This window comes from Procambarus clarkii, chromosome 41, assembly GCF_040958095.1.
Source record: "Procambarus clarkii isolate CNS0578487 chromosome 41, FALCON_Pclarkii_2.0, whole genome shotgun sequence".
NCBI classification, from domain to species: Eukaryota; Metazoa; Arthropoda; class Malacostraca; order Decapoda; family Cambaridae; genus Procambarus; species Procambarus clarkii.
Window position 1 is genome coordinate 20,433,462 of NC_091190.1, and position 16,786 is coordinate 20,450,247.

The 16,786-nt window shown below is 40.8% G+C and overlaps 1 protein-coding gene across 1 annotated transcript; it reads right to left on the reverse strand.

Moving 5' to 3' along the window:
- Window positions 1–1,798: 1,798 nt before the first annotated feature.
- LOC123761102 (mannan endo-1,4-beta-mannosidase-like) lies at window positions 1,799–10,751 on the reverse strand. Its single transcript, XM_045747046.2, has 9 exons — window positions 10,626–10,751; window positions 9,094–9,253; window positions 8,753–8,994; window positions 7,702–7,779; window positions 6,018–6,106; window positions 5,334–5,413; window positions 3,834–3,991; window positions 3,332–3,451; window positions 1,799–2,279 (listed from the first exon to the last, which is right to left on the reverse strand). Exons 1-9 carry the CDS (start codon window positions 10,728–10,730, stop codon window positions 2,154–2,156), a joined length of 1,158 nt encoding a protein of 385 aa, XP_045603002.2. The 5' UTR covers window positions 10,731–10,751; the 3' UTR covers window positions 1,799–2,153.
- Window positions 10,752–16,786: the final 6,035 nt, after the last annotated feature.

Below are 16,786 nucleotides of genomic sequence, written 5' to 3' on the forward strand. Positions count from 1 at the left end.
TATATATATATATATATATATATATATATATATATCCCTCCACTTCAGATGTTTTCACATTGATAAAGCAGCGACGCGCTTAGGGCACCATTGTCAAGGACATATGTGGGAATATTTCTCACGCAATCAAGACAGACAAGCCGACGTGTCCCAATAAATCTTTTTGAGGTAATTCGGTTCAAGGCGTGTGAACAGGAGTAAATGCCGAAATGTCTTACGCATCACAAGAAGATGATCACCGGTAAGGAAACGCAGTTTTACGAAAATGCGAAAATAATTCCTTATTTAGATTTTTAATTTGGGCTTAAGGATTTTTAACCTCTGGAGAGTTATTAAGATGATCGCCATAGTTTACTGACCAACTAAGAATTATACTTTAGTTTTGAACATAATTCAGGATTAAAATAAACTTGGTGTATAAACACTAATACTGCAGATGTTAGGAGAGTGATAGCAGCCAGAAGTGCGATGCTTCTCTAGGTTTTATGGAAGATAAGAACTATTATCTTATTCATAGCTAAACGAACTAGAGGGTTCAGTTCCTGAACCGATTATGTGCCTCTATAACCCTTTACACCACCGCCCACGGGATGGGTATGGGGTGCATAATAAAGAAATTGAGAAATTGAATTATTCACTCGTGTGTTAAAGATATCCTCATAATGCACCCAAAGTTTGCCAGTGCAAACTACTTATCAAATGCCTCTGTATGACTACCATCCTGTGTGATGAAGATTTTTTAGCATCAGGTAGCTAGTTTTTTGACACGCTGTACTCCCCTTCGCATTGTCTAGGGTAGCTGCACAAATGCAGATGTTCCTAAATGTGTTAATAAAAAAAATGAGCTGTTATATACTTTTAACAGTGATAAGCCAAAAGTGAAAATTACCTACAACTATTCTTTCCAAAAATGTACTATCCGGATCCTCGATTCGATGTTTTATATAATTTTGGTTTTGTGTAGAGCATTTATCTTTTGCTTTAAGCTTAGTTAAGGAACAAAATGTCTGCTTCCATACTAGTTTTGCTATTAAATAAAATATATAAAAAACTAGTTGAAAAACTTTTAAATTACTCATCTACCGACCACTCGGGAAATTTTTTCTTTATTAAATAACATACAATATAAAGATCATATTTACATCAATTTACATGGAAAATCACTACATTTATATACGGTTTATTTAATTCTCAGTAAACCAATTTTTATGTTATGATAAATTTCTTTCAAGGAGTATAGGTTGACGCCGCATCGAAATCTAATGACGTCACCCACCTCCAGATTGACGACACCTCCCATGTAGGTCTGCGCAATCTCCCTTTTCCAAGAAATGTCTAAATTCTTCATAATTTGCTTTACGAAAACTTGGTACCCTGACAGAGTTGTTCACACAATTTTGATATGCTAAGTTAAATCTAATTTCCAATATAAAGCATCTGAAATTTTGCAGTTATTTAATCCACTGACGTGTTCTTGAGGATATCTTTATAATGCACTGAAAGTTTGCGAATACTGGCTTCTGATCACCTGCCAGAGTTTGTATGACTAACCATCCTACGAGATAAGGATTTGTAGCATCAAACCGATAGCTCTTGACACAAACTATTTAACTCTTAATATAGCTAGTTGTTAGTTAGTTGCATAAATGCTCACAACCTAAGTATGTTATACAAAACTCATGACACTCGCACATCTTTCATAACCAGCGAAATAGATGAGAGACGATGTGCTGTGGCTTCTTTCTCTCGAGATAATTAATGAGATAAAATAATTAATGAGAGAAAATAAAACACAATCAAAAGTCTGATGTTTTCTTTATTGGAAACAAAATACAAACAACCATCGCAACGACATCGAAAATCAAATTGGTCAGGTCAATATTTTCAAGGGCTATTTTAGCCTTCGTTTCAGTAAATTTAATATTTTCACACTGCTTTAGTTATTCTATTTGCCAGTAATTATAATTCATGTCGAATTATTAATTAATAGTTATAATGTCGAACATTATCCATAATAATCTTAGTGTTATTGAATATATATATACAGGTCTCAAAGTTCAACCACGTCAGGAAATCCGTCAGAATAATCCAGTGTTGTAGTAGAGGTAAGAGGCAACAGTCCAAGGTGCAGGCCAGGCGGAGGACATAGTCAACTATTCCACTGTGAAGTCAACCAAGCCGTAATCAGTCCGGCCAGACAGGTGGCCGAATCCTGCCAGCTGGGTGTCCCGGGTGTCACTGCAGTCGCCAGTAGCTGCGTAGTGCCAGGTCCAGGCACCCTGTGAACCACACCTCCAATATCATTAAGAAAGTCTCCACAAATTAACACACAAGTACAGAAGAACTTCTAACACAGTGGGCAAAAAGCGAGGCACAGTCAAATGTTTCGCAAAGTCCTAATATGAACGTTCGCTTGATCAATACAAATGATGTCAGGTAAGAGGTAATTATCAGGAGAGAGCGCTAAGCCAATACGACTATATAGAACTTGGGAGGGATATAAGAAAGACTAAGAGCTGGGGAAGCTGAGGTAATTATCAGGAGAAAGTAGTAAGCTAGTACGACTCTATAGCACTTGGAAGGTTACGAGGACGAAGCGTAGGCCGAGCTGTTGAGGTTGCCTTGCCCAGCCTCTCCTGAAGCAGGGGTAAACTAGGGTAAATAATACTAGCTGATGAGCCTTAACTACGATTATTTTAGGTATCATGAGATTAGATTACTGTACCCTAATGAGGCATCACGGTGTTAGGTTATTCGGTTAGTGAAGCCTAATCAGATATCATGAAATTGGGTTAATGTGTCCTAATCATGAAAGAGTAGAGCCTCAGCTGACTCTTTACCTTTCCTAAATATTATCTTTCCAAATACGTTATATATAAAGAAAAAAAACATTTACTTATCGAAACGTTCTTTACTGTGGCTCTTGACATTAAATAATGCAGAATTTAGCTATGATAAATCAGTAAAAATCAAATTTAATTTAAGATAAACAAATTGATTCCTTCAAACGCTTATTACTAGCTTGATATTAATAAGCGTTTCATCGTTGTTTCAACAAAAGCCTCCTTGAATAATAAGTATTAAATATATCACATAGCTGGAGGAGGCCTAGTCGGGGACCGGGCCGCAGGGACGTTGAGCCCCGAAATTATCGCAGGGTAATCATCGCAAAATAACTCGAGTGACTTCAAAAATAAGATCGAAATTATTTGCCCTATAACCGAAGGTGTTAGAAAAAGAAAGACACACCTACACTGTAGCCGAGGGTGTTAGTACAAGACACACTTACACTGTACCCGTGGGTGTTAGAACAAGTATAGGACATACTTACACTGTAGCCATGTGTATAGAAATATTCGAAGAGGTCTGGCAATGAGTTGCCGGCAGCGCAGGCGGACGCAAACTCTCCAATCACTATCGGCTTGTTTAACAAGTAGTCGGCTGCGTCATGCTATAGAGTTTTAAAAAGTTTAAATGGAAACTTTGTTTATTTTTATTTTTAAAGTTGTCATTGAAAATATGGATTGGTGTTGGGTTACAACCTCTGGAGGCCTATTTAACGCGCGAATTTGAGTGTGTTTTTGTGGGTATTTGTAGAGATATCAATGTCAATATTTGTAACAATATTGACCAAGCCATTAAAAATACTACTTATTGATAAAAAATTACAGCACCGCAATATCGACTTTTTTTCTGCGGATAGGCCTCGATAAGTTAGATGGGTCGCTTGGATTCGTGCATTTATGGCTGGGACAAAACATTTAAATTTTTTAACCAAGTGGGAAATAGAGGGAACACGCTGAAGTCCAACAGAAAATCACCCAGAGACTTACGGTGAAGGGAGCGTCTGGGGTCCAGGCACCTTGCCAGTCGTAGGTGTGCATCTGGTAGAAGTCAAGTTGGGAGCCGGAGCCGCCGGCAGCCAAGTTGAGACACTCGTCCGTGAAGTGGTTGTGAGAACTGTAGAAGATATCATTCACGGAGAACTGACCTGTGGAGGAATTCAATTCTTACCCTTTTGTGGACCTTTTATTGCTCTAAAATTACGCATGCCGAGATTTTAGGTGATAATTTTAATAAAATTGTTATGGGATTTTATTAATGCAGTTTTATTTTATTTTATAAATGAATGCGCTCTTGACTTATTTTATGCATGCAATTTGATATGATTTAATGAATGTAATTTTATGTGATTTTATGCAGGCAATTTTATATGATTCATACAACTTTATATGATATTCTACATGAAACTTTTATTTTATTCCTACTGTAATTCTTGCATATTTTGTTTAAATGCAATAATTGTCCTGTGTTTGAAATTATGTATTCCGATTACATTACAAACTTATCTTTTGAAAACAAAAGTGCATTCAGTTTCTCAAAAATATATTTAGATTGTTATTAATGATTAAATATTATGAGCTTAAATGATATTTTTAAATGCATTATTGTCTCAGTGTTGAATCAGAGAATATTAATATCCCAAAGTTTGACTTGAGTGTCGCGCAAAAATCAAATAATTTAATGCAAATTAATCAATTATGTCTAAAAAATAACATGTGCATTTTTGTTCGTAAAGAAGCTAATATTATTTATAAACTATCCAGGGAGGTGTTCAATCCATGGGACATATTAGCCTATTTTTCCTCAATCATACCTGCTACATGCAATATATTTCTCTCACAAACACTCGTCCCCAGGATGCAGCCCATAACAGCTGTCTAACTCCTAGGTACCTATTTTACTGCTCGGTGAACAGCCGCATCAGGAGAAAGAATTTCTGCCCATTTGTTTGAGCCTCGACTGGGAATCGAATCCGGGCCCTAAGGACTACATGTACTCACCTGGTTCTATTCACCTAGTTGTGCTTGAAGGGGGTTGAACTTTGCGTCTTTGGCCCCGCCTCTCAACTGTTAACTGGTGTACAGATTCTTGAGCCTATTGGGTTCTATCAAATCTACATTTGAAATTGTGTATGGATTCAGCCTCCACCACATCACTGCCTAATGCAGTCCATCTGTTAACTACTCTGACACTGAAAACAATTCTTTCTAATATATCTGTGGCTCATTTGGGTATTAAGTTTCCACCTGTGTCCCCTTGTTCGTGTTCCACCCGTGCTAAATAGTTTGACTTTGTCCACCCTGTCAATTTTCCTGAGATGCAGAGGATCTCATCCTCGTGTGTGTGAATTTCAGAAAAAAAATATGAGAATGTCCTGCAAAATGAGCATAAACGTATGCAGTGGGACACACGACATAAACAAATTTACTGTGATATATAGGAGACCGGACATATAAGATCCACCAGGGTACACATGTTGAGGGACTTACTGTAGGAGCCAAGAGTGATGAGGGTCTCAGGGTCGAGGGCGCGGACGGCCTGGTTCTGCCTCCCGATGAACCTCAGCCACCTGCAGCAGATCACGAGCATGCACTTGTTTACTTGGCTGCACAAGTCTTTATACAACACACATTCACGAGAAGCCTTCAGGAATTATACTCTCATTCTAATTTGCCTCGAGTGAATGTTGACTTAATCTTTAGAATTGCATTTAATATTTGCAAGTGTTACACAAACGACAACTTGTGTAACTATAATAATAATTACGCTACCTGGAGCTTAGCAATTACTTTATTCACTCTCGTGTTCTTGAAGATATCCTCATATTGCACCCAAAATTTGCCAGTGCAGGCTACTAAACATATGGCCCTGTATGACTAACCATCCTGCGAGAAGGAAATATTTAGTATCACTGCTACCTTATTCACTCTTGTGTTGATGATATCCTCATAATGCACCCAGAGTCTGCCAGTGCAGACTACTCATCACGTGCCTCTGTATGACTAACTATCCTGTGTGATGGGGATTTTTAGCATCACGTAGCTAGCGTTTTGACACACTGTACTCCCCTTCATATAGTCTAGGGCAGCTGCACAAATGCAGATGTACCTAAATGTCTTGAGAAAAAAAGCCACCTAAGATGACTTCCCTGTTGACATCACTTGGTTACACACCTCTCAATGGGGATATTATCTCCAGTCCAGCCGGCGCCCTCCTGACCAATGAGGGTGGTGTCGTAGCACGGCTCGCTGTTGCTCTCCACCTGGAACACAAGCACACGTCAGCGACTATAGACTCTCGAGAATAAGACGCGGGTTCGATCCCGCCGTCCTACTCCAAAGAATTTTTCTTAGATATATCAGGCTATTGTGATTTCTTTACGTATTGGAGGATATCTAGAGAGACCCTTACGTTACTGTAGATGTTTTCCCTAATACAACACAAACATTACGCTACGTCGGTGTTAATGTTTTGGTTACCATTGTCGGGGACAGTTTTTTTCAAAACTTTCAAAACAGTTTCTTTCAAAATCTCTCTTTGTCTAGGCTTCTCGAGGATGCAACTAAACACCAATTAAACCAGTCCTCTCAGCTAATAGGTAGCATTTTTACGTTAAGGTAACCAACGTTACAAATGCAACCTTCTATAAAAAGTAACGGCTCGCAAATATCTACATTTTCTGTGCTACTCGATAGGTTAGGTGGCTTGCCTTAGTTCGTAATATTTTTATTAGGCCAACAGGTTGAATTTTTTAGGACAAATAATTTTTTTTAACAAGAGAGAGCATTAGGCGAAAGAAAATAGTGCCCAATCGTTTCTGCTCTGTTCGGAGATTAAATCCGGGTCTCTCAGTTGTGAGTCGCGGACGTACACCACTGTGGTTTCACGACTAAAACGCGAACTATAAATTATGGCAATTTCTCGGCTAGATGTTAAATTACACAGTTCTGAGAATATAAACTTTTCTAAAGTCTTTACTAGTGTTCGGGTTCATAAGAAATCAAAAGGAGGGCGTTATAACTCACAGCTGACAAAAGTGTATATTTTTACACTCCACGAAAGTGGATATTTTTACACTCCACAAAAGTGGATATGTTTACACTCCACAAAAGTGGGTATTTTTACACTCCACAAAAGTGGATATTTTTACACTCCACAAAAAGTGGGTATTTTTACACTCCACAAAAGTGGGATTTTTTACACTCCACAAAAGTAGGTATTTTTACACTCCACAAAAAGTGGGTATTTTTACACTCCACAAAAGTGGGTACTTTACCTCACATTCCACAAAAGTGGGTACATTACTTCACGCTGCATAAAAATGTGCACTTTATCTCACACTTCAGAAAAGTAGATTATTTACCCTCCATAAAAGTGGGTACTCTTCCTTAAACTCCACAAAATGAGGTACTTTATCCCACTCCACAAAAGTGGCCACTCTACAACAGGGCAAGTGGATTCCATCCTTTATTTTTGACTAATAAATACAAAGCATTTATAAACATTAACCAAATTTCAAGAAGCCAATTTATTCATTAAAGCTCCATAGAGCTTCTTAAGAGCTTCGGACAAGCTTCGCAAGAACTTCGTAAGAGCTTTGTAAGAGCAAGAGAGTATAAGTAGCCCTGGCCTAGAAGGATTAAGTGAGCGCCAATTCGTAAATGTGCGCCCCTGTTCACCCAGCATTAATTGGGTATCTGGTTGTTAATTGATTGGTGGGGATGTGTTCAAGGGAAAACTAGTAGGTAAGGCTTACCATGACCTCTGGCAAGGAAGAGCTCTCAGCCTGCTAACAGGAGTCACACGTCACCCGCCCCTGTACCCACCTGTGTATGACAAAGGGGAGTAGCTGCTCACCTTGACTGATCCCTCAGGTTCGTTGACGGCCTCAAAGGCTAACAAAGCCGGATGGCCCTTGATCTTCTCAAACAGAGGCTGAAAGTAAAGAATTACGAGTCAACACAAACTGCTTATCTTAAAGATGATCTGAGTGGAATTCCTGAACCCATTATTGTCTGTAATTACACACGGAGATCACACTAACGTGATGCATCAAATGAACAAATCCACAAGGGCTGTGACGAGGATTCGAACCTGCGTCCGGGAGCATCCCAGACACTGCCTTAATCGACCGAGCTACGACAGGGTAAAAAGAGTTGAAACCGAAGTTCTATTCGACGTAGGTTCGAATCCTCGTCACGGCCCTTGTGGATTTGTTCATTTCTGTAATCTCCCTCCACACACCCCATCCCCCACAGTATAGTTATGAGGTATATCATCAAAACCTAAATAATAAACAAAGATTACACAGAAAATTATCATAAGAAATTAATTCTATTTTAAATTTTCCATTATATAAGAAATTAATTCTATTTTACATATTCCATTATATAAGTTTGTTATATAGTAAGATGGTAAAAATAGTACAAAATATTCAAACAATGTTGGGACTCTCATACGTTTCTGTCCAGATTAAGATGTTAGAGGTGAATATTTATTTCTATACATACTCCAGTTGATTGATTTGTTATTTTACTACGTTTGGTGCTGATGCTTTCAAATACATTCCTCTGTTAATGGTAAATACTGACTTTGTTCATTTTTGTCAAAGCAAATTTTCTCCACATTGAGCATTTTACATATCCTGTCTTTTTTACGTAAATTCTTCGAAATAGCCTTGATTTATGGTAAATCATAGATCTAAACTATGATTTACTTTAATGATAAACTATGATAAACTTTAACAATTTAGTTATATCAATCAAACAAGTTAGTAGCTTCTTTTTTCTTTCTTTCAATAAAATTTCCGTGGCGCAAAATATTGATTGCCATACATTGCTATTCTATGCCCTCATAAGCTTCACAATTGCAATTCAATCCGTATCAAAGAATCTAACTTGCTACTCACAGTAAGGCAGTACTGTATGTAGGAGTCAAGCTTGGTGTCGTCATATAACAGATCGATGGTTTTCTGGTTCCTGAGGACGGCGCCGTTCCACATGCACAGATCCACCAGCACGTTATTGGCCTGTGCAGCGTCCAGCAGCGAGAGAACATCGTTCTCGAAGTTACCAGTCCTGTCGCAGGCGGTGACGAAGCCGTTGTCGTCGTAGATCGGGGTGCTGTCACCCTCCACGTGCACCCATATACCTGTAAAAAGATTGACATATGTGTAATATACATACACAAACATACATGTGTGGGATTATTTTCTTTTTTATTTGAATATACACGTAAACAAATACTCACGGATAGAGTTGCCGCCGGCGTTGCCGATCTCCTGCACCCAGGTCTCCAATACGCCGTTGTAGTTACCGTTGCCGAAGTCGTAACCGTAGCTGTTCCAGGCGATGTTGGCACCGTTCAGGAAAACCTTTTCACCCCCATATGTGAGATCCGTTCCAGACACCTGAAGAAGATTAACTGATTGACACCCATGTTTGTGAAATACGGTCCAGACACCTGAAGATTAACTGACTGATACCCAAGTGTGCGGGATCAGTTGTAGACACCTGAAGTAGAACGACAGAAAATTACTATAATATTAATGATATGAAATAGTAATGTAACGTACAGTGGAACTAGTTTTGGAGATTACGACAACCTCAACCCAGATCAAGTTAACCGACATGTCCACAGTTCCCGGGGGAGGGGGGGGGGTATCATGATCCTTTCCACTCATGGGGAAATTGTATACAGAGTAGTTGAGACCTGTAAATAAATACAAGTTCACACACATAGAATGGAAGGAGATACGCCACGACGCTCTTACCTCCTGAAATATTAAAAATTATGGAACGTATGTTGCCAACTGGCTGGCGACCAAATCATAATGTTACTTCAACGTTTCATAAATCTTGTTAATGTGTGGTAAATAACAATAATAATCAATGATATTTATGGCCATCTATAAAAATTATAATGTAGGTCTGCCTGCTAGACGCTTGGAGCTAGCCTCACCAAATTTTTACCCGATAGTTGATGATGGGTACGTGCCGACATGGGCGGGCCGAGGTTGGCATCAGTGAAACGAATACCACTTGATATGGTGCCAACTGGACCCCCACCCCCTATCCCCGCGAATCTTATAATATCTTGAGGTTATCTTGAAATAATTTCGGGGTTTAGTGTCCCCGCGGCACGTGCTTGACCAGGCCTCCACCCCTAGGAAGCAGCCCGTGACAGCTGACTAACTCCCAGGTACCTATTTACTGCTAGGTAACAGGGGCATCAGGGTGAAAGAAACTCTGCCCATTGTTTCTAGCCGGTGCCCGGGATCGAACCCGGGACCACAGTATCACGCGTCCAGTGTTCTGTTCGCTCAGCCACCGGCTAATAACATATTAATTGCACTCTGAATCATTATTTTTTTTTATTGTGTATTACTCCAATGTCAAACATTATATACTGATGTTTACCAAATTTGTTTTAACCATAATACTTTGTCTATAATATGTATAGAGAAACTAGACATTGAGAAACAAATAGACATAGAGAGACAGAAAGATATAGAGGCATACAGACAGAGGACAGAGATATAAAGGGCGACAGACATACTGGGAGAGGCAGACATATAAAGAGAAACAGAGAAAGACAGAAAGACATATATAGAGAGAAAGAGACAGAGCCACAGAAACAGAAAGACGAAGACAGAGAATGGGTTGCCCCGGGCACCGCCGGGTACCCCATGTGTATATATATGAGGTAAATAAAAAAGTGTTTGTTCGTACATTACTTGTAATTTAGTTAACGTTTTGAAGCAGACAAAAATCCTCACTTACCGCGAGTCGTTTAGCAGTGGTGGAGCCCAGGAGGGCCAGCAGCGTGAGGAACAACATGGCCGCCATCTCTGCTGCTACGGATGATGTCTCACCCCTGGCCCTCATGTTATATACCCCGGGTCTATCCCTCCCACAATCCCATTCCATCTCCCCTACTCCCCTCCCACAATCGTCTCTAACCGTTACAGTGCATGGGAACACTATCAGCGGCCAGTGAATACATTCACATGCCCTACGTCATTATGCAATTGATTGTGAAAAAGTCGTAGAATTCAGAGATCTTACAAATATTCAAGAAAAATGTAAACATTTAATTCAAAACGATATACTCCCATAAATCATAGTCAAATATCCCAAATAGATTGTGCATTTAGGTGGTTAAAATTTCCATTAGCTGCCTATTGGATGGATGTGGGTTGAGTGATTAGTAAATATGTAACTGGTTCTCCACAGATGTAAAGTGTTCGGCTTAGAGCAATTTACATATGTGGTCCAGTTCTTGAACTCACTGTTAATATATGTTAAACAAACTAGTTTATCAAGACTAACTTCCTTAGTCAAATGAATTTTGAGGGGCCAATTATGAACGCTAACCCTTTTCACTATCACCCAAACAATGGGTATGGGGCTCAACACCACCCACGGGATGGGTAAGGGATACATTATCACCCACAGGATGGGTATGGGACTCACCACCACCCACAGGATGGGTATGGGGCTCATCACCACCCACGGGATGGGTAAGGGATACATTATCACCCACAGGATGGGTATGGGACTCACCACCACCCACAGGATGGGTATGGGGCTCATCACCACCCACAGGATGAATATGGGGCTCATCACCACCCACGGGATGGGTATGGGGCTCATCACCACCCACAGGATGGGTATGGGACTCACCACCACCCACAGGATGGGTATGGGGCTCATCACCACCCACGGGATGGGTATGGGGCTCATCACCACCCACGGGATGGGTATGGGGCTCATCACCACCCACAGGATGGGTATGGGACTCACCACCACCCACAGGATGGGTATGGGGCTCATCACCACCCACAGGATGGGTATGGGGCTCATCACCACCCACGGGATGGGTATGGGGCTCATCACCACCCACAGGATGGGTATGGGGCTCATCACCACCCACAGGATGGGTATGGGGCTCATCACCACCCACAGGATGGGTATGGGGCTCATCACCACCCGCAGGATGGGTATGGGGCTCATCACCACCCACGGGATGGGTATGGGGCTCATCACCACCCACAGGATGGGTATGGGGCTCATCACCACCCACAGGATGGGTATGGGACTCACCACCACCCACAGGATGGGTATGGGGCTCATCACCACCCACAGGATGGGTATGGGGCTCATCACCACCCACAGGATGGGTATGGGGCTCATCACCACCCACAGGATGGGTATGGGGCTCATCACCACCCACAGGATGGGTATGGGGCTCATCACCACCCACGGGATGGGTATGGGGCTCATCACCACCCACAGGATGGGTATGGGGCTCATCACCACCCACAGGATGGGTATGGGACTCACCACCACCCACAGGATGGGTATGGGGCTCATCACCACCCACAGGATGGGTATGGGGCTCATCACCACCCACAGGATGGGTATGGGGCTCATCACCACCCACGGGATGGGTATGGGGCTCATCACCACCCACAGGATGGGTATGGGGCTCATCACCACCCACAAGATGGGTATGGGACTCACCACCACCCACAGGATGGGTATGGGGCTCATCACCACCCACGGGATGGGTATGGGGCTCATCACCACCCACGGGATGGGTATGGGGCTCATCACCACCCACAGGATGGGTATGGGACTCACCACCACCCACAGGATGGGTATGGGGCTCATCACCACCCACGGGATGGGTATGGGGCTCATCACCACCCACAGGATGGGTATGGGGCTCATCACCACCCACAGGATGGGTATGGGACTCACCACCACCCACAGGATGGGTATGGGGCTCATCACCACCCACAGGATGGGTATGGGGCTCATCACCACCCACAGGATGGGTATGGGGCTCATCACCACCCACAGGATGGGTATGGGGCTCATCACCACCCACGGGAAGGGTATAAGGATGAACCAAATGAATGAATGAACCAACTAAACCGGTCAGTGAATATATCGTTCAAACAAAGGTCTTACCATGTTTAAGCGCTGTATAAGATTTGATACACTAAAAATTTTAGGGTTTTATGAAAAATACTGAACTCTTAGTGTAATATTGTCCAATTTTGAAATAATGTAAAGTTTACAAAAATAAATTCAAACATTTTGCAGCAACACTTTTTCAGGAATATTCATTTTCAGGTTCTAGGCCTGTGGTTGACCCGCTCTATGCTCTCAAATTATAGTAATGATGATGATGATGATGATGATAATAATAATAATAATAATAATAATAATAATAATAATAATAATAATAATAATAATAAAAATAATACGCAGAGAGTAATCACACTAATGTGACTGCATCAATGAGAAAATCAGCAAGAGCCGCGAAGAGGGTTCGAACCTATGCGGTGGGTGTTCCCGCACACGCTCTAGCAACTGTGTGAAAAATCCTGGTCTGGCTTAGTAGAAGCCTCAGAAAACCCTCGTGTGTTCAGTAGAACTCTAGTTTACAAACCTTATACCAGGTTGAGGTCTAGTCACTAGAGCGTGTGCGTGGGAACACCCTCCGCATAGGTTCGAACCCACATCACGGCTCCTACGCTTTTTTCTCAATAACAATAATACTAATAATAAATTCAATATATGATTGAAATGAGCCTGGCGATTTGAAAGCAACTTCAATACATTTCTAAGGATTTAACGTGAGGCTGAATTTGTCCAAAGTATCGTTTGGCTGGTGGTGATAAAGCTATAGATCATCTGACGTAATAATAGCCTCAGAAGAATAGCCTATGGCCCTATGCGACGGCCAGCTCTACTGTCTCTGAAGTTTGTCGATAGGAGATAAAGATATACAGAAAGAATAAAGGAATATACTTGTTTAATTTAATTTTTCAGATAAACTCTTGCAACTACTTTGCGTACCTGATAAGAAATATAAAAGTATCTAGAAATTACACAGCCTATTTTTACCAACTTTCTTACCAACAGCTTACCAACATTCTAAAAAGTAATTTTTGTATTCAGCTTTGTCAAATGGTTTGGAGGCATCAATAAACAGAACGAGAACAGAGCTGCTTGCGAATTATAGTACTGAAGAGTTTCCGCTACAAAGACATTGCACAGTGTCATAGAGCAACTAGCTTGTATGAAAAGAATAAGACCAAGTTAGTCAGCTAGCAAATAAATTTGAATTATCAAATACTTCGTTTAAAAGTATGTTTAGAGCAATAGATCTATAGTTATCAGAGGAAGACATAGCTCCTCGACAGCTCGCTGGGATGGGAAGGAGCACAGACGTGTTTACTACAGATGACGATGTACCATGGGAGGGAACGCCTGAGAGACACATGGTTAGATAAGCAGTTTCGGAGTCCCATGATTAAGGTTATCAGAGTAGATGTTAAAGGAGCTATTATAACTCCCACTTCGTTTAGTTTTCTTAATAATTACAGTGGTTATATACAGGTATTTAGCATATATACATAGGTTTCGCAGACAGCTGTAGGAAAGTTAATTTCAATCTCATAGGTCCTATACATAGTACTGTTGTACAGAATTGAGCATTTGTCTTTGAAAACATTACATATATTATTGAGACAAAATGAATCATCCAAGATGTTCGTAATACTTTTACATAAGCTCTTTGAGTTCCTCATTAAATCTCAAATTCATAAAATATTTTTCTCTGACAAGGCTATCAAGAACTTATGATCTCATAATTGTATCCATTTCTTAATATTCTTCATTAATTGGTGAATGTCGTGTTAAGTTTACTTTGAAAAGTGAACATGACACTCACTAGGAACTTGCTAGAAAATAGCACAAAAATCCTGCAATCTACCACCGACCAAAAGTGATGGCAAACCTTGGAAGCCATACTTATAAAAGAAAAAAAGACCCACCTTAAATATACAACATAACAACTTCGCTTCCCTTCCGACACTCAGACCCAGATCTCACTGCACGTCACTGCATAACAATGAAGTCACTAGCGAGGTTTTCCCGCCATCGAGAGTACCAGAGTCGTCGAGGTAGACCAGAACCCGGAATCATTAGTTTACCCAATGTTTACGGGCTCGTAATTAAACGTATTAAATGGATCAACATGGGCAGCTTATGTTCCTGTGGCTGCTTGTGGTTTCTAAGGCAGAGTTATCGTTGTTATTTTAGATTAAGCTACTCGGAACAAGTTCCAAGTAGCACAGGCTATGGTGAGCCCGTAGCTTACCTGGCACAGGAGCGGGGCAAGTAGCACGGGCTATGGTGAACCCGTAGCGGACTAACCTGGCACAGGAGCAGGGCTGTGTGTTCCCCCAGGGTCATTGGATCCTGTTTCTGCATTGGCTCGGGGTCTTGAAGTGGGTAGAATGTAATTATGTGTTAACTGGTTGTTGATTGCTGGTCTTGACATGTTGATGTGTAGCGCCTCGCTGATGTCGAGTCTTCTGTTGTCGTTATACCTGTTGATTGTTTCAGTGTTGCTTGTTAAGATGTCTCTGGTGATGGTCTGGTTGTGTGAGGAGATTATATGCTCCTTGATGGAGCCCTGTTGCTTGTACATTGTTAATCGCGTACATAGAGATGTTATGATATATATATATATATATATATATATATATATATATATATATATATATATATATATATATATATATATATATATATATATATATATATATATTTATATATATATATATATATATATATATATATATATATATATATATATATATATATATATAAATATATATTGACCAGACCACACACTAGAAATTGAAGGGACGACGACGTTTCGGTCCGTCCTGGACCATTCTCAAGTCGATTGTGTACCAGAGTCGTCGAGGTAGACCAGAACCCGGAATCATTAGTTTACCCAATGTTTACGGGCTCGTAATTAAACGTATTAAATGGATCAACATGGGCAGCTTATGTTCCTGTGGCTGCTTGTGGTTTCTAAGGCAGAGTTATCGTTGTTATTTTAGATTAAGCTACTCGGAACAAGTTCGCTTGCAAATATATATATATATATATATATATATATATATATATATATATATGCAAACAAGCCTGAATGGTCCCCAGGACTATATACAACTGAAAACTCACACCCCAGAAGTGACTCGAACCCATACTCCCACAACTGGTATGTACAGGGACGCCTTAATCCGCTTGACCATCACGACCGGACATAAGGAAGTGATAGCCGAGGCTATATGAACCACTTCCCCGCCGGCACTCGGATGGTAATCTTGGGCATAGCATTTTATCAAATCACCTCATTCTTTGGGGCACACGTGAGGAACACAAATGCAAACAAGCCTGAATGGTCCCCAGGACTATATACAACTGAGGTGATTTGATAAAATGCTATGCCCAAGATTACCATCCGAGTGCCGGCGGGGAAGTGGTTCATATAGCCTCGGCTATCACTTCCTTATGTCCGGTCGTGATGGTCAAGCGGATTAAGGCGTCCCTGTACATACCAGTTGTGGGAGTATGGGTTCGAGTCACTTCTGGGGTGTGAGTTTTCAGTTGTATATAGTCCTGGGGACCATTCAGGCTTGTTTGCATTTGTGTTCCTCACGTGTGCCCCAAAGAATGAGGTGATTTGATAAAATGCTATGCCCAAGATTACCATCCGAGTGCCGGCGGGGAAGTGGTTCATATAGCCTCGGCTATCACTTCCTTATGTCCGGTCGTGATGGTCAAGCGGATTAAGGCGTCCCTGTACATACCAGTTGTGGGAGTATGGGTTCGAGTCACTTCTGGGGTGTGAGTTTTCAGTTATATATATATATATATATATATATATATATATATATATATATATATATATATATATATATATATATATACAGTATATATATATTTATTTATATAACTGAAAATTCACACCCCAGAAGTGACTCGAACCCATACTGCCAGGAGCACTCTGCAACTGGTGTACAGGACCCCTTAACCACTCGACCATCACGACCGGACGAAAGATGATG